We start from the raw sequence: 17,741 nt of genomic DNA on the forward strand, positions 1-17,741 counted from the left end.
TAGAAGCTTCTCCTCAACACAGTAAGACATCTTACTCAAGACAGCTTGCACCAATTAGAACAGAACATGCCTGCACCAAAACGGCCCCTCCATCACTTATCCAAGGGTGCATTCACTGAGATGGCACTGGAAAACCTGCACTACAAAGTGAGCTACGTATGAATTCACATCACCGAATGCCCATTCAGTACAAAATGTTAAAAGGAGGCTTTTATTTGGATGGCTGCTCTTTAAAAGAATCAATTGTTTCTACTTCATGCTGTATTTACTTACTACATGGCATTTGCTTGTATATTTGTTTTTTTTTTGTTTGTTTGTTAGTTTTTATTAAAATACCAATATAGCTTCCACACTACTGAGGAAAACACACCTGTTACTGCCTGCATTTGTGCATTTTATCACCTTTTTCTTCCTTTACTTGAATCAGGTGATGGAGGAGCCCTTGAATTCACAGACTCACAGAACTGTAGAATGCCATGGGTTGCAAAGGAGCACAGTGCTCATCAGATCCAACCCCCTGCTGTGTGCAGGTCGCCAACCAGCAGCCCAGGCTGCCCAGAGCCTCATCCAGCCTGGCCTCGAATGCCTGCAGGGATGGGGCAGCCACAGCCTCCTTGGGCAACCTGTGCCAGTGCCTCACCACCCTCTGGGGGAAAAACTTCCTCCTAAAATCCAACCTCAACCTCCCCTGTCTCAGTTTAAAACCATTCCCCCTTGTACTATCACCATCCACCCCCCCCCCCTCCTGTTTATACGCTCCCTTCAAGTACTGGAAGGCCACCATGAGGTCTCCCTAGAGCCTCCTCTTCTCTAAGCTAAACAATCCCAGTTCCCTCAACCTTTCCTCACAGGAGAGGTGCTTCCAGCCCCCTGAGCATCTCGGCGGCCCTCCTATGGACTCGTTCCAAGGGCTCCATGTCCTTCCTGTACTGTTCTGAGCTCCTGCTCACAGTCCCACACAGCCCACGGAGGCATTCATTCCTCACCTCCATCACAGCACCCACACCGCAGCACCAGCCACTATCAAAGGCCAAGCAGCCCTCTCTGAAGACTTACTTCAGGTATTTTCAGGAGCTTGTTTGTATTCCGAAGTATTGCAGAGCTATTTATGGAAAAAGTCTGCTGGAATCGCAGCCAGAATTTCAACAGGCTGCACAGCACAGAAAAGCCAGTAGCTCATTCTGTTTGCAAATAATATATTTGGAAATAACACGCTGCACCATTGTTCTGCTTGGATGTAACAGAAGCCTCTGGGCAATGCCCTCCTTGATTTGTCACTGAGAATGCCAGCTAAGAGCATGGGAGCATCTTGACTTTCTTTTTTCCTGAAGCCATTACAAACACACACAGCAAGTTAGCAGGACGTTGGGAAAATATCAGGAGTTGACTGCCTTTTAGAATGAGCAAATGGAACTCTGCAGTCTGGTTGGCATTTCTGTTCAGCAGAAAGCAATTCCTGGAAGCTATCCTGCTGTTTCGCACTCTTCCCATACATTCTTTGACCAGAGCTTTTATTTCAGGGAAAAAAGCCAAGGCCGAGAATTCCTATGGCTCTTCATCTTCAAGTACTGCATTGTAGAACGTGAGAAACCTTTGCCTATCAGACACATCTGCTGCCTCCTGCTAAGGAAGGAAAATAAAAGGAGGACAATAAAAATAAGAAAACCACTCTCCCTCCTCTGCATTCAGGTAGGTAAGAGGCACAGCATGCAGGTATTGCAGGCAGCAGTGAGCTCACAGGTGCTGCTGGAGTTTGCAGCTGAGATGAACACAATTCTGACTATTAAGAGATTGTGGAATAGGAACTTCTGAGAGCTTCACTCACTATGGACAACTTCTGCAGGTGATACAGAATGGAACAGATGCATCTTAACACCTCTGTAAGGCAGGTCTTCATGCCACAGAAAAAAGGACCCTACAAATCTGAACAAAACACTGACCGAATTCTTAAGGGAGTTACTCTACATCTCACCTCCTCTATCTATAGATTAGGATCCTTTCTCTGATCTCAGAGAAGTTCTACAACAACTATAAAACCAAGGTTTGGAGCAATTAGTTACATGACCACCCCGCACAGATCTCGAAGTTTCAGAAGCCCATTTGGACAACAGGCAAACCAGTCTTACAGATAAAGAACACAAAGCACTGAGGGCTGAAATGATTTACTGCCCTGAATCCTGACTCATATGACTGCCTTTCATCGCCTTACTTTTCACTTCCTCTTATCCCCTCAGGACAATTAAACACAAGCTTTAAACTTGGTTTAAAAACAACAACACAACCATGCAGTTATTCAAGAAATTTAAGCCCCATTCGAGAGACACTGTTTCAAAAGAACAGGAATTGCACGGCACCAAACAGCTTCCACTTTAGTAAGGCTTCTCCAAAAAGAATCCCAGCACAAAGGTTACATGACAGAGGAGGGCTGTGCACATGATCTTCCCTTGCTGACTTCTTCATAGTGACAGCAGCCAGCAAGGAGGGCAGGTGAAGCCAGAAGTGCTCCTACGCGGGCTGTGCTCCTCTGTGCCATCATTTTTCCCCCCATCACCACGCTTAATCCTCACACAGGAACATTGAGTAACAGCACAGAGGTGACCTCAGAGCACAGTCACAGATGACAATTTAGATCAGAGATTTTCAGGAACAGCAGAGGGATGAGGATGTTATACAAGCAAGCAGGTGAGGGACTCCCAAGGTTTGGGATGAGCTTCCTCACGTCAAGCTCCAGGGAGCCGGCAATGACCCCATGCAGTGCTCTGCTACTGAAATGCTGCCTGTTTGCTCTTTGCCAGTGACAAAACTGCTGGGCGACGTGCAGCACACATCCTGCTCCAGTAACAGCACCAGTTCACCCTTCCCAAAGGGGCTGCTGTAGAATGAAGACGTTACCATCAGAAATGCATGCTTCAGCCAATGCCTCCAGAAGCAGCTGCCACCTCTACACAGCGAGCCTGGAGGGCAGCATTCAGGCTGCGCTGTGCCTAACTTCTCATCCCATGCCCAGGCCACATTTCAGTACAAACGAGCTTAACAGTAATTACTGCAAGATTTTTTCTGAGTGACCCCATACAAGATGCACTACGGAAACTGTCTGATAATTTCGATTTCAAAAGGAGGTCCAGCAACTCTCAGAAGGGTCTGTCAGAACCAGACATTTAGAGTTCAAGATTAAAAAAATATTTTAATAGACTGATTTTGTCTGAACATACACAGCTCTGTTTCCCGAACTTGTCAAACCACGCAGCATTAACTGTGTGCCTGGACAGCACGCAACTCCCAGAGCTCCAATGCAAGGCACTACCACCAAAAACACAAGGAGAAACATCCAAACAAAATGCATTCTGCATACCTGGGAAACCAACCTTTCTTACAGCACAGCTCTTAAATCCTCTTCCTGACCCTGATTTTTTTTCCTCTACAATTAGATGCAAGCCTATCTGCCAGAGGGGTTAACACATGACCCCAATAGGCTGGGCTCCTTAATGGTGCTATCACTTGTGGATTGCTGGGAGGAAAATACATTTTTCCAAAGGATGTCTGACCACATTAATAATTTCTCCTCCAGTGCTTACCAAAAGCACGAGAAGTTGGAAGAAAAAAAGCTCACAGCTACTTTCATTTCTGTATCCAAATCACAGCCATGCACAGAAACCTCCAGGAGTTGCCTTCAGTAATGTTATCAACCTGTACTAACACCTCCCTGATGCCTTGGTTGCTCTCTATACTACAAACATGGTCAGTCTTTATGGTGCTGTGGATTATAAAACAAAGAAAGGTCTGGAAAATATCCTTGTCTGGAAAATACCCTTAAAGCAGTAGAAAATTAAGTGTGTGTGTGTGTGTGTGTGTGTGTGTGTATATATATATATATATATATATATATGGATGTTATAGAAATGAAACAGCTTCAAGAGCAGCATTTCCTAAGGAACACGTGGAACGAGTTCGGTGCCATCACTAAGTGATGTTATTTTCTGGGGGTGAAACAGGACATCACAGGTTTAATTGCGCACAGCAGCCTCGTTCTACAGCATCTAAATAATACATTAATTTAGATGAAGGAAAAACTCCAAACAAGGGATCAGTTTTTCAAATCATATTAAGAGCGATAAGACACAGCAAGAGATTATCATTCGTTAGATTATCTCAAGTGCTTTACTGTAAAGCAATCAGTAAGTAATCCAGCTCCCAATTAACTGCTATTCTTTTCTACGAGAAACTAAACCATACTGATAACAAGAAAACAACCAAACAACAAAGCCAGTGACAATGCCAAACAAGTCCAGCATGGCTTCTTTTCACACGCTGCTCGTGTGGATGCTGGGGGAAGAAAATCTGTCCTATGCACACTAGTTCTGCTGCAGATCAGCACTGCTGACATCCCAGTGATGGATGGCATTGAGCACAGCATCGCTGGGTGTGCTCTCACACGTGTGCGACTGGAAAAATCAAGGGCTGTCACAGTGCAAAGCAGCTTGAGCACCAGTGTGTTCCTCCGTCCACACCAGGCAGTTCTGCACTCCCAGCCCCCCAGGCACATCTTCATCTCCCTCTCTTTGCGCTCTCAGTGTCTGCACACCCACACATCCACGGAAGTTTCAGCTACCATTTAGTTCAGACTGAACTAAAATCCAGCCTGGGATCACCACCACAGCAGTGGGAGTTGATACATTTATTGCTGGCCTTCCAACAGCACAAAGCACATCTCAAACAGCAGAGTTCTAAGTCCCTTCTGCTCATTTCATTTACCATTTGCAACAGCACTTGGAGATCAGCATCTTGTACTGACTGTACTTAAAGTCCTACAGGAGACTGACTCTCTTCCAGAGTTCCTCCTCTTCCTCAGCTGCTTGATCTCTTCGCTCCATGCTGTCACAAGCACACAGCATTGAGAACCAGATCAGGGTTCAGTTCAGCTGAGAAAGAATCCAGTCAAAAGCACAGTTTTAAGCATTTTTCAGCTGGATCAGCTTCCCAGGCGAGTTCATTGTGCAGTTACATGAATGCTGGTGCCAGCAAAGTGGGAAGGAGTGCCTCTTTAAGCAGAAATGCTGCCAAACATGTAGCCATGGCCTAAATAGGCAAGTCAGAAGACAGCAGGAGAAAAAGAAAGGCAAACAGCACAGCTAGGAACACCCAGCTCTTAACTCTTACATCAGCACTGCATCTGCCAGAAGCTCTCCTGATTTTAGCTCTCCTCTGCACATGTTTTGTGAAGCCCACTGTGAGGACAGAAGTAACCAAAAGAGAACCTGGAGGAAGCACCTTTAAAATTCAAAGCCACAGAGCTGTAATCCTGCAGGGCTTCTCCAGACAGCAGAGCTGCGTTCCTTTGTATGGCTGCTGTCTGATCATTAACTGCTATATTAACGACACAGGAATAAACTAAAAATCAGACGGAAAAAGGAGCATTAAGTGCAAAAGATCCCAAGAACAGCAGAATGCCACAGAAAGAAATAGCACAACACTGGTCAGCATGACTGCCAAGACATTTCAAGCTGCCATTTAAACCTGTTTGCAGTCCTCGCTCTTCTGAACTAACGCTACTTTATGGGCACAGTCAACCCCAGAAGTTCAGCTCCTCACTATAACTGCACCCCAATCTTTTGGGAGAGAAAGAACTCCTCCTCCCCTCCTACTGCACCAGTGCCTATTGCAGAACAGCCCAACCACTGCTTCCACAACAATGCCACTGTGTTTCTTCTGGGTGCTGCCCACAAGCCCAGCTGGGTAGGAGCCCTCCTTCCCCATGATCCCAGCAGCATCCCTCTATCCAGAGTCAGTCAGCAGCCAAGCCAACAGAACAGGATGCACCACAGCCGCACAGAGGAGGTTCTGCAGCTCTAACCCCAGCACTAACAGATGCGACTTGACAAGGAGAAAGTTTTCTGATAAGCCAGAAGATAACAAACTTCACAAGGTGGTAAACTGCTCTTTACAGCAGTTCTCGTTCCTGACTTCAGTCTTCCTCACTGTTAATGGCAGCTATTTTGGTGTACTGAAGGCAAATCACCAGCACTGCTGAAGCACAGCTGCTCTGCAATTTGAAGTCAGCCAAAAATAAACACAAAACTACAACTGAAAGTTGTAACATACCTAGAATCAAACAGAGAAAACATTCCCAAACAAGAGAATTGTCAAGCCTTGTTCTTATCTCTGACCACATGCAATTTGTTCAGGGACAGAGATGTCAGGGACTTCATCTGTTCATCATCTCACCAACTGCAACAGCCTACAGCACCATAAAGAAACACAAATAAGTGACAGACCAGCATCAGAGCAGCAGCACCCAGGCACCAAGGAGTTAAACAACTTGTCAGAGATGATGGGTAATCACTCAGGGCCAAAGCTTAGGACTTAAGTTCCTGGCTTCCAGCCTTGGATGGGGACTATCAGACTTTTACGTATCTTTGGATTACACTTGAAAGAACATTTAGATAGAGCAGCTTGACTCTTTTCCCTCTGCCAAGTAATTAAACAAATTTGACTTAATTTGTTCTGAAGTATGAACTCATTCCATTAAGCCAGCATCCAGTTTTCAGGCAGTCTAGACTTACAGTTCCTAAGCTGTTTCCAAGCAGAGCTGCCACCATGCTGTATCTTGGAGAACTTAACAGAAGAACAAAAATCATGCAACAAAGAAACAGAAGAAAATCTCTCGTCCTTTTCAGCAGCCATTCCCACAAAGGAAACTTCTAAGAAAATATGGTTATGCCTCCTTTTGAGCACTTCTGGACAGTTAAGTCTTACCTGCAGTGAAACAGGATGGCACCGAGGGGACAACACTCAAGAATTACAGCTTATTGAACACCCTGACCACCAAACTTACAGTCTCTGCTTTCACCACCAGCAGAGTTCTGCCTGATCTCGTGTCCCGGCTCTGGATCCTCCAGAGCTGACAGAACAAGATGAGCACATGTGCAGCAGGACTGAGCTCCAGCAAGACAAAGGTAAAGCAGAGAAGTGAGGAAGGCTTCTGTGGAGCAACGGATTTGCTGTTTGAGAAGCAGAGACAGCAGGAGCTGTGATCCCCCTGCCCTGACACAATGGACAGCCACACGACAAAAAAGGCAGCCTTACTCCATCAGCTAGAATTAAACACCCAAAAACGTAATGAAGCTGACGCTCAGATTTCAAACTCAGAACCCAATTTCCGCATCTAACCTCAATGTGACAGAGCCAGGCCAAAGCTTACGACCAAAGAGAAGCTCCATGCACACTGCTCTTCTACACTGCTCCTCATGGAACCAAGCCCCTTCCAGTCGTAAAGCCTTCGCCAAAGCAGAGTGGCACAGAAAGGCCCTCAACAATCACGGCCATCTTCACTCCTCAGGCTTTAGTAACAGCTTCCCCCTCCTCTTCCTTCCATCCCTCAAAGAAACACTGTCACATCCACCCACCACACTGCACCTAGAAAGCCAAAAAATTAAGAACTGTCTCATATGACAGTTTGTGCTTCAGCCATCGAACCCACCAACACCGACCCAGGAGGAGCCAAAGCACCTGAAGAGCTGCAGGTGCTCCTACTGCTGAAGGCGAGGAGCTCACACCTCACCCAGACGTGCTGGAAGCTGCAAACCAGCATTCTCCACAAACTTTACTGGTTTGCTATTATTATTGTATTGTCACTGCTCTCCCTTGGCTTATTTATAGCCAACATTTCAGGGAGACTATTGGGTTAAACTTTACTGCTTGCTGCAATTAAGCCGATGCAGTTTTCCTGATTGACACTCCCTGGTTTACGTTAACTTTTCTATTTAAACATCCCAACATTCTATTAAGAACAGGAAGAAAACAGACAGTGAAACTCCTTCCATTTCAGTTTTGTTTTTCCCCCTTCACTTTCTGTGAGTGAAGTTTCAGTATTCCACAAAAGTCAGCTTTCTAAATTTGAGTTCCAATGCCATTCCATAAACCAAAAACCCACACCCTGGCACTGGCAAACTGGCACTGCCCTCACCCATAGGGGCGAGCAGAGCCACACTCATTAGCTTGCAGACCACAGCAGTTAAAGGACCATTGAAGTTTCAGACAGCACCGTTTTCTTAAGGTTTGGCTGTGGAGCCTGCCACAAGAAAGCAGACAGGGGAGGGAAAAAGGTCAGAGCAGGCTCAGAGCCACTGACAACTCGTCTGCTGGTATTCTGAAGGAGGACCAGAAGCATGCAAAACTGCTGCTCTAATTCTACAAGAACTACACAAGGCTCCATCTTGTTCAAGTGAGTCTAACTTAAAGCCAGAAATGTAACTTAGAAAAAGAAAAGGTTTAAGTTTTAGCTTGATGCACTATTAACTTTTACAGCAGCAGTATGGGGAAACATTACAAAGCTAAGCAGGAACCCCAAGGATTGCATGGAAGGTAAAACTGCATTACAGTTACGACAGCTGGTTCCCAATGAATTCCAGCCAGCATCCTGAGACCCAGACACCCAGAAGAGCTCAGAACTTCAGCTCCACAGATTACAACCAACTATAACTCCAACTCCGAGACCCCGCCACAGGGTCAGATGCAGATGCAGACACACACATCAGACGTCCAGCAGTGCAGTGAAGCTCTGGAGTCTGCACTGTAAGCTGGCAATGACACCGAACTCTTCCCTGGATCACAGAACCACAAACCTATATATTCCATGCTCCAAAAAACTTTCTGGAGAGCATCAGGACTGGCTTGCCAGCACTGAAGGCAGCTAAGCTCACTCCCTTGCAGCAGAGGCTGCCCTGACCTCCACCTGGGCTCACAGCTCAGCTCACCCGCCAGGAAGCAGAAAGCTTTGCAGTCACCTCTCATGGTGCAAAGTACGAAGCCCTGCAGCAGCAAGGGAGCCAAGGACAAGCTGCTTCCTGACTCCTGCCTTCCCACATCCCTGTAAAAGCCACTACCGTAGCTCATTACTATTACATGCAGTCAGTATGTCTGTTCTAATGAAGAATTATTTGCAAGCATCTGCCACACAACCATCACTCTTTCAGTATTTGCACCTTGAGGATGTAGCTTGATATGCAATAAAAATAAAGGTTAGAGAATTTAAACTCGATCAGAGGAAAAACTTACTGCTTTTAACAGTAGTTCACAGCTCGTGCCTCTAAAGATACTTTCTCATAAACTCTTACATTAAGCTTTAAAATAAACTTGCAGTTTTCTTGCTTCCAAAGGCCATCCTTCAGCTCACAAAGTGACAGCAGCCTTTTAAAGCACCTTGTCTGCCACATGCTGTAGCTAATAAATAAAATCAGACTCTTATTTTCTGCCTTTTAAAATTCATCTGAATCACACAGAATGGAGAAATAAAGGGAACTGCAGCTACTGCCCTGCTAAACCCAACATTCATCTCACTTGTCAGCAAGTCAAAGCACTGGGGATCATTAAAGAAAAGTTACAAACTGCATAATTGACAAGGCCAACTGCCTGCAAAAAAACAAAAACAAAACACCTCCTGATCTTACAGGTGGTATCATGCAAACTTGTGGCCAAATGCACTGAGAAGTCCAGAACTTTCCCAAAGCAGACAGGAATGCAGAAGCATTGCCCACAGCACGACCAGGACACAGCAAGTGGGACTCCTCCAAGGATGCCCGACCAGGTAACAGCAAGCACATCTTGTGCAGCCTCTATCAGAAGCAGCCATCTTGCTAAGAGATGACACTTGTCACTGCCAGCCCTGCTGCGGTGTATTTACGCAGTTTCCGTATTGCTTCTAACACAGAACCCCCCCGTCAGCTTCGAGGTAAGCAAGCACACAAAATATTCTGATTTCATCCTCCTCTGGTTCATAGAAGCTGGGGAGACCGGGAAAAGTCACTCCATCTTTATCAAATACCTGGATCTTCAAAGAATACCAACATTAATTAATTGCTACACCACCTCCCTGTGGAACGCAAGCATCACGTGCCCCACTTTGCAGATCAGGAACAGCAGAAAGCAAAAGCTGAGTGATGGGGAATCTAGCAGTTTGGGAAAACAGCTACAGTGAGCACTTCAGAAGGCTGAATGGAGTCCTTCAAAGCACAAGGAGAACCCTGCTGGTGTGCTCTGATCCTGACTAGAGGGCTCTGAACACACATAAATGTCCATCTGCTGTACCCAAATTGCATATGATTGAGATTGGAAAGATTAAGATCTGAAGAGCAGCTATAGGAAGCTGGGGGGGGGGGGGGGGGGGGGGGGGGGGGGGGGAAGATACTCTGAAAGATTGCTCTTACCTTCTGCTACATCATCATCCACAGCGCCTTTCACCTGAGAAAAACACCACTGAATGTCATTTCCTCCTCCAGCTCCTGAAAAACACAATACAAAAATGAGACCCCCCAGCTCAGCAGGAGCCGCCAACTGAAGCTTTCAGACAACACTGCTCACACCCACTTCCTCAGCAGCAGGGCTGGCACGGCCGCCCCTCCCCACCTTTTCCCTTTACAGACATTGTTTTCGTCCTCAGCAGTTTGCTGGCATCCAAAGCAGATTTAGAGGGAAAGAGCAGAGGCAGAAGTGGACGGGAGCAGCTCGCAGGGCTCACACAGCTGGCACCAAACCCACAGCGGGCACTCAGCACCAGCATCTTATTTCAGAGAGCTGCTTCCTACTTTAGAAATCAGAGCCCTCTCCCAGCACACACAAAACTTGGTTGGAAAGCGGCAGAAAAGCTCTGAGTTCTGAGAATATTTCAGTCGACACAAACCAAGCATGCCAATCATTCCCTCCCCTTCCAAAAGCCCCAAGCTGAACTTACATGCTGAAGGCTAAAGAAAGTAATTCTACCACAAGTTTAGCTCTCTTAGCAGCAGTAATGAAAGCAATTATCAGCTTAAAAAAAGCAGCAAACCCCAGCAGAAACACAAAGCAGCAATGCGAGGTAATGAGCTCTACTACCATAGAACACGGATCGGAGAGAAAACTTCAGGAACATCCCTGCCCCGGTGGGAGGCGGCGACTCATTTGAACCCTGAACCAAAACACGCACAAAAACCACCACCCATCTCTTTTGCACTGCATTCTGAGCAAATCACCGCCGGGCTGAGGACACACAGGAAGGGGCTGACATGGGCCTGCCCTGCTGCCTCACCATTTGTGTTTGCTTTTTTTTTTTTTTTTTTTTTTTGGCAAGCCAATGTCAAAATGGAACTTTTCCTCAACGCAATTCAAACAGCCTGAGCAACAGATGGCATTTACACGTTAATCCAGAGGGCTGCAACCGCTCCTGGCACAACAAAGAATGCAGAAGGGATTTCACCCCTCTCCTATATCCATCTGAGGGGTTAAAAAAAGAGCAAAAGAGGTGGGAATCCGGAGCTCAAAGCTGTCCTTCCAAAGGCAACCCAGCGCTTACAGCGACGCTGAATGCAATCGGTGGGCGCTTGCTGCTCGCTCTGCTTTCCCTCCTGAAGGATTACGGTGAAGCAAAGCACGCAGCCGGTGAAGGCTACAGCAGCACTCAGCTATGCCAGAGATGCCAAAACGCCTTTAGCAGCAACCGGGCTGCACCCACATCCCCCCAACCCCGCACAACCCGCTCTCCTCCTCCTCCTCCTCTCCAACCTCCTCCTCCGTCATTCCACGCTGCCATGGTGCCTGCTGCTAAGAGGTGACGGCTTGTAAGAGAAATCAATCACTGCCCTCTTTGCACGATGGCGAAACGCTGCCTTTCGCACGGCTACCTCGAACCGTGGCATTTTCTCCGTTTATTTTTAATAAAACAAAAAGAGGAGGGCGGAGCGTGGGAGAGCGGCGGAGGGAGGAAGAGGCGAAGCACAGACCGGCACGGCCGCCCTCGCTCCGCTGGAAGGGCGATGCAACCTGCAGGAGAAGGAACGCGTTTCCAAACGCAACTGCCAGGAAAAGTGAGGAGGAAGAGATCCCTCATCGCACGCAGCAACAGAGCGCTCCGGGATGCGAAACGGGGAGCGAACAGAGAAGCGATGAGAAGGGACGCCCCGAAAGCCCGCGTTCCCGTATTACAGCCCGTCACTCGCAGAGCTGCGCCCGCAGCCCCAGCGCCAAGCGGCCGGGAGGGCGGCGGGCAGAGCGCCCAACTTCCCCGCCGCTCCCTCGTGCCATTTTCAGGCAGGCCGGCAGGAAGGGACGCTGGGCCGGCCGGGCAACCGACGAGCCGGGGTCGGCTCCGCTGTCGCGGCCAGACCACCGCCGCCTCCCCCCCCCCCCACCCGACCGGCCGCAGCCCCACCCGCGCCCCCCGCCCCGCAGCAGCCGCCCCTTCCCCTTACCTGCCATGTTGGGCTCGCGAGAGCGGCCGCGGCGGGTCGGGCGGGCTCGGCGCTACGCGGCGGTGCCGGCGGTGCCGCGCTCGGGGCGGCCGCGGGGGGCGGATGGCGGCGGATGGCGGCGGGGGTGCGGCCGGCTCCGCTCCTGGGGCTGCCCCCGCTCCGCGCCTCGCTCCGGCCCCCCCCCGGCAGCTCCACTTTCAAAATGGCGCCGGGCGAGCTGGGGGTGACGTCACTCGGAGGGGGGGCAGCGGGGCGGGGGGGGCGGGGCGGCGCGGCCCTGCGCGGCTTCCGTAGCGTTGCGTCGCTCCGCGTGTCCGCGCTCCGGGCGCTCCCTGCGCTTTGCTCATTCATTCCCTTTTTTTTTTTTTTTTTTTTTTTCTCCCCTTTTTTTACCCCTCCTTTTTTTCCCCTCTCCCCCACCATTTCCTTGCGCTGCCGTCGCACCCGTGCCTCCCCAGCCCTCCTGGACGCTCTCCATCCCACCCGCACCCTCGGGCTCTGGTTTCACCCAGGAGCCCTCACTGCCGTTCCCCCCTCGGAGCCATTTTTAGCTGCCTTTCCCAGCGCAGAGCCCCGGCCCTGCCCTCCTGCACCCACCGGTCCCGTAATTAACGCACAGCGCTGCGGCCATCGCTTCGGCACCATCTGTTGAAGACCTCGTGAAAGTCATCGGTTGGCAGATATTTGTGCAAACGCTGCCATTCTTGGCCGGCAGGGCAGGGTTTGCTCATCCAGGTTGCGCTTTGAGCATCATGAGCTCATCCCGCAAACCGGGCACTCCATCGATGTGCCTCCATGCGACTCTCCCACACTGCTCGTGCACTTCCAGCTCAAAGACAGACTGCTCAGCTCATCAACCACAGCACAACACAGATCATAGAATGGTTGGAAGGGACCCCAAGGATCATTGAGTTACGACCCCCTGCCACAAGCAGGGCCACCAACCTGCAGACCTGCTAGCCCAGTTTGCCCAGGGCTCCATCCTACTTCCCTTGGAAACCTCTAGAGCCAAAGCATCCACAGCCTTCCTGCATTTGGTGCACTGAGCACCCCCAGACAAGCTCCCCATGCCTGGTGCACACCAGAAACCCGGAACCAGTCCAGCCTGCGGGTTGCTTTGTAGAAAAGCATCTTTATCAGTACATTCCTCAAAGGCCACGCGTGCACATAAAAAAATTCATGGGAACAAAAAGCAGTATTGGAACTCACCACATATGATGTGTGCTTTAGAGAGGCAACTCACCTAAGTTTGGGAATATCTGGAGCCACATTTTTTGCTTACTCCATTTTGAGAACAAGGCAGAAACCTAGAGAAGCAAACACATTGGAAAATGTCCACAATCAAGAGCTCCTCCTGGATCACCGTGGTGCTGAGGGCCTTCCCTTAACACATGGCCTACATTTCCCAGAGCTTGGAACAAATCCACCCAACTCTACAGATCTCTATTTTCACTTTATTCCAGAGCTGGCACAGAAGCTGCAATCCCTCTTGCTTCAGGCTCCCTTTAAGCCATCCTCACCCCTATACAGAAGGAACTGTTCCAAGAGAAGCCCCATTTATCCATTGCATTCTCTACTACTGTAGAATTTGGCCCTTGTAGCAGAACGAGCATTGTTGAAAAGGACTTGCAATTAGCTCTGTAATATAAATTAATGAAGCTTTAGCACATACCTTATAATTAGAACAAAGTTCTTCTTAGGAAAGTTTTCATATCACACTGCCAGAACGAAGGATCATAATTCCAACATTTCAGGTTTTTGTTTTGAGCTAACTGAGCTATAGAACATAATGAAGTATAATAAATAATTAACATTAAATCACAGCCATGGTAATTAGTAAGACATCTTGGGAATCACAGCCTTTGCTCGCTTGGCAATTCAGGCACACATGTTCACCATAGCATTAATGGTTGGGGCAAATTAGCAGCAGCATTTTGCAGCCTGCACGTTTGTAAGCACATACAGAGGACCCTTTGATTTCACTGCAGTTTAAGCGTTTCTTCAGGTGCTCTGGGGAGATGGTAACTGTGAGATGTTCAGTTTACACACAACCAACAGCACAAAGCTTCCTTGGATGTTTGTTCTAATTATGCTTCAATCATTAATTCTTGCTGCACATCGAACCCCTTGAATTCAGAGCAAAGGGCCGCATCCAGGAAATGAGAACAGTGCAGGGACAAAGACTCACAGAAAAACATCTCCAGTTGCTCATTAAGGACCAGTACACAGACAGCAGGCAGCTCACAGCAGCATCAGGAGCTGCAGAAGTTCAAACAGTTTAAAACTGAAATGTGACCAATGGCCAATTAAAAACTACACATTGGCGTCAAGTCACTGATCAAACAGCTATGGCCCCAAGAACTGTGTCACCAATCCATTTTCTATCTGCTTCACTTTCCTAGTAGTTTGACCCGCTAGACAAGACTATAACGAATTACAACAACTCACTTCAGAAATAAAGTGAGTAATTATCACCAAAATTATCACTGGAATTGAGTAATAGCTGGGTCACTGCAAGTTAACAGCAGGGCGATGCGATTTGTTCCTGCTGCAGTTCCTTGGGACTTCATATGGTCTGAGCACAAAGTATCTCAGCAATAGGGGTTTCTGCTGCTTTTTGGGAGAGCAATGCTTGCTAGCATTCACCCCACATTTCCCCATTCTTGACTTCACGTGACTGCCTCTATGCACGCAGCCACTTAATTAACAGCCATTATCAAAACAGCACTCTGCCTTTAATGCTGCCAGGTGGAGCTCCACACAAGAGGTCAGGCAGCCCCTGCTTTTTGATAAGCAAGCAGCTCATGCCATCTCCAAAGTGTCAACTTCATTGGATTAAAGCTCTGCTATAACAAGGGGAAGCCTCAGCTTTCTCTTTCAAGAATTACAAAGGATTTTTTCTTGTCTCCAGTCTGGTGCAAGCAAACTGAAAGACTAATTAGACTTGGAAAGAATTTTGTGCTTTCATTAAAGTTGTAGTTTGCAAGACCGGTTTAAAACCAGCTCTGAACTTGATCTGTTTAGAGCAGGTTTAGATTGTAACGGCTGACACCACAATTTGCAAAATATTAGTTTTGGATTAGTAAAGGATTGGTTAAGCCCAATTTACAGAGGATTTGCACACCTGAATTTTGGCAGAAGATTCATTTTAAAGAACTTAAAATTCTTTAGATTCTATCTCCTGAAGAATTGCAGGCAAGAATGCAAGGAAAGCAGGGCTTCTGTGAAAGAAAAATGGTGCTGGAGGGTAGTGGGCAGGAAGCACCTGTTGGGGGGTAGCAAAACGAGCACGTTTTAATTAGGAGGCATCCCAGAATCTTCTAGCTAAAAGAAAATAAATAGTAGAAGAGATGGCTTGCTTGACATCCATCCAAAGCTACATTCTTACCACCTTCAATTTTCTCACTAGGTTTTGGTTAGTTCTGGTTGCTTCTAGGGGAAGGTGAATCTGACCACAAAATAAGAGACTTACGATGGGAAATTAGCTTGAAACTGAAAGCATGGCTACAGGGCAAGAGAGGAGATCCACCTGACACAGGCTTACTGCTTCTTATCATCTGCTAGGAGGGATTAACAAAGCATGCAGTTCAGGATCACCTGGAACCTCTTCAGCTTCAAATCTTCCACCTCAGGGTGATTTGATCTTAAGGCAGAGCTCTGAAACCTGCGAGCAGCAGAAAACAGACCACATAAACAGCAAAATAAGACCAGAGGAAAACAGAAATCTTAAACTGAGCACCAGAAACGCAGAGCAAGACATCCAGAAAGCACTTTAGTCTGGTAAGTGCAGTTGAACACCAGACTGCATTGCAAAAAAAAAAAAAAAAAAACCCCTTTCCCTACTGGGAATATTCTCAGCAGAGCTGCTCTGTGCCTGAGGGCAGAGCTGCCACAGCCTTTCCCAGCCCCAGTTTTCACCACTGATGCAGAGAATCTCCATTCCTCAGCTTGAAAATGCATTTTCTGTGTACCACTTCTGAAGATGCTCCAAAGCAGATAAATCCATACACACAGAAGGATTCAAAAACTATTTGCTTGGCTGCTGGAAGAAAGATTATTAACATTCCTCAATCTTGGAATATATTGAGACAGAGCAAACATTGCAGTCACACAATCTTTACCAAACATGATTTTCTGGAAAAGCACCATTTTGTGCAGAGACTTAACTGAGAATCTGCTGCATCACCCAGGAGCACAGAGCAGTTCCCAGGTGAGAAGGGCTTTGCTCACTACCACCTTAATGAGGCTCTTGGCAGGAAGGGGAGGAGCTGAGACAAGAAACACGAAGGCCATTGCCTTGCTTTTTGGTTTTTTCCTTTTTCTCTATTTTTTTTTAACCTCTACACTCCTGACCTCTATGCTAAAATTTTTATTTTGGGGGGAAGGGTCGCAGTGGTGTTGAGGGAGAGGAATTGCTCGTTCCTCACTAGAGAACTTAAATAGGTGATGTTAGTAATAGCCTCAGAAACCTCTGTGAAACAAATCCCCTTAACAAAGGCAGGAAGCTGAAGCAAGCGTGTTGCAAACATTGCTGTCTGTGGGATTTCCCTGTTACCTTTAATAGTGGGGTTCAGTGTCTTCTATTTTTGATCCTTCCTAAAGCAGTGTATCTGTATGCATTAATTAACAAGCTGTTATCCTTTGCTGTGTGTTGGAATCACTACGCCTGCGCAGGCTTATTTCAAAAGGCGTGAGTAAATAGAAGTCTTAGTTTGAGTGCTGTAGTTATTCTCTGAGTATCACTGAAGCTGTTGTTAAAACGTATATAAAAGTCAGTTGATCTGAAAAGCTCCACTGGCTCTTTGGAACTGTGCTTTTCTGCTCCTTTAACAGGACTTTGCAGTACGGAAATTAACTGCCAGCTCCATGGGTTCCAGGGCGTGCGCTCAGCACACAGCGATCTGACTGCGCCAGGAGAAATGTTCCTGGAACGCCAGGGTTGTGGGGAGAGATGACTGGATGTAATCTGGATAAAATGCCCTTCCAGTCGTTAGACTTGAGTATTTTTGCTCTTGATCCTCACCTCTAGTGAAGCCTCATGCTTTTGGTGTCTCGTTGTGCACAGAGGGTGGTTTGAAACTGAGACAGGGGAGGTTTAGGTTGGATATCAGGAGGAAGTTTTTCCCCCAGAGGGTGGTGAGGCACTGGCACAGGTTGCCCAAGGAGGCTGTGGATGCCCCATCCCTGCAGGCATTCGAGGCCAGGCTGGATGTGGCTCTGGGCAGCCTGGGCTGCTGGTTGGTGACCTGCACACAGCAGGGGGTTGGAACTGGATGAGCGCTGTGGGCCTTTGCAACCCATTCTGTGATGATTCTAGTTTCTGGGAATCTAGAGGGAAACACAACTTCTAAATCAAAGCAAAGGGAAAAAGAAAGGGAAAGGGAATGCAAAGAGCCTCAAGATATCTCTTTAAAATTCTCTTGACTGAGATTATATGTGCTGAGTATGAGCAGTAGCAGTGCTGCTCTGCTATTCCTGGAGTCACATATACAGAAAATGCCTGTGCAGGTCACCAGCACCATT

The 17,741-nt window shown here is 47.7% G+C and overlaps 1 protein-coding gene across 7 annotated transcripts in view; it reads right to left on the reverse strand.

Annotated features, from left to right (window-relative positions):
* PPP2R2A (protein phosphatase 2 regulatory subunit Balpha) overlaps positions 1-16,416 on the reverse strand; it is a 38,400-nt gene extending 21,984 nt beyond the window's left edge. Inside the window, exons 1-4 of one of the 7 annotated variants that reach the window (XM_052701939.1) lie at positions 16,385-16,416; positions 15,816-15,882; positions 13,462-13,525; positions 10,203-10,277 (exon numbers count right to left, since the gene is read on the reverse strand). In XM_052701939.1, the coding sequence (XP_052557899.1) occupies positions 10,203-10,277; positions 13,462-13,525; positions 15,816-15,882; positions 16,385-16,401 (223 nt within the window). In that variant the 5' untranslated portion in view covers positions 16,402-16,416. The other 6 variants (XM_052701937.1, XM_052701942.1, XM_052701940.1 and 3 more) reach the window with 6 other exon arrangements.
* Between the last annotated feature and the right edge of the window lie 1,325 nt (positions 16,417-17,741).

This window comes from Tympanuchus pallidicinctus, unplaced genomic scaffold, assembly GCF_026119805.1.
Source record: "Tympanuchus pallidicinctus isolate F22 unplaced genomic scaffold, pur_lepc_1.0 scaffold42, whole genome shotgun sequence".
Lineage (NCBI taxonomy): Eukaryota > Metazoa > Chordata > Aves > Galliformes > Phasianidae > Tympanuchus > Tympanuchus pallidicinctus.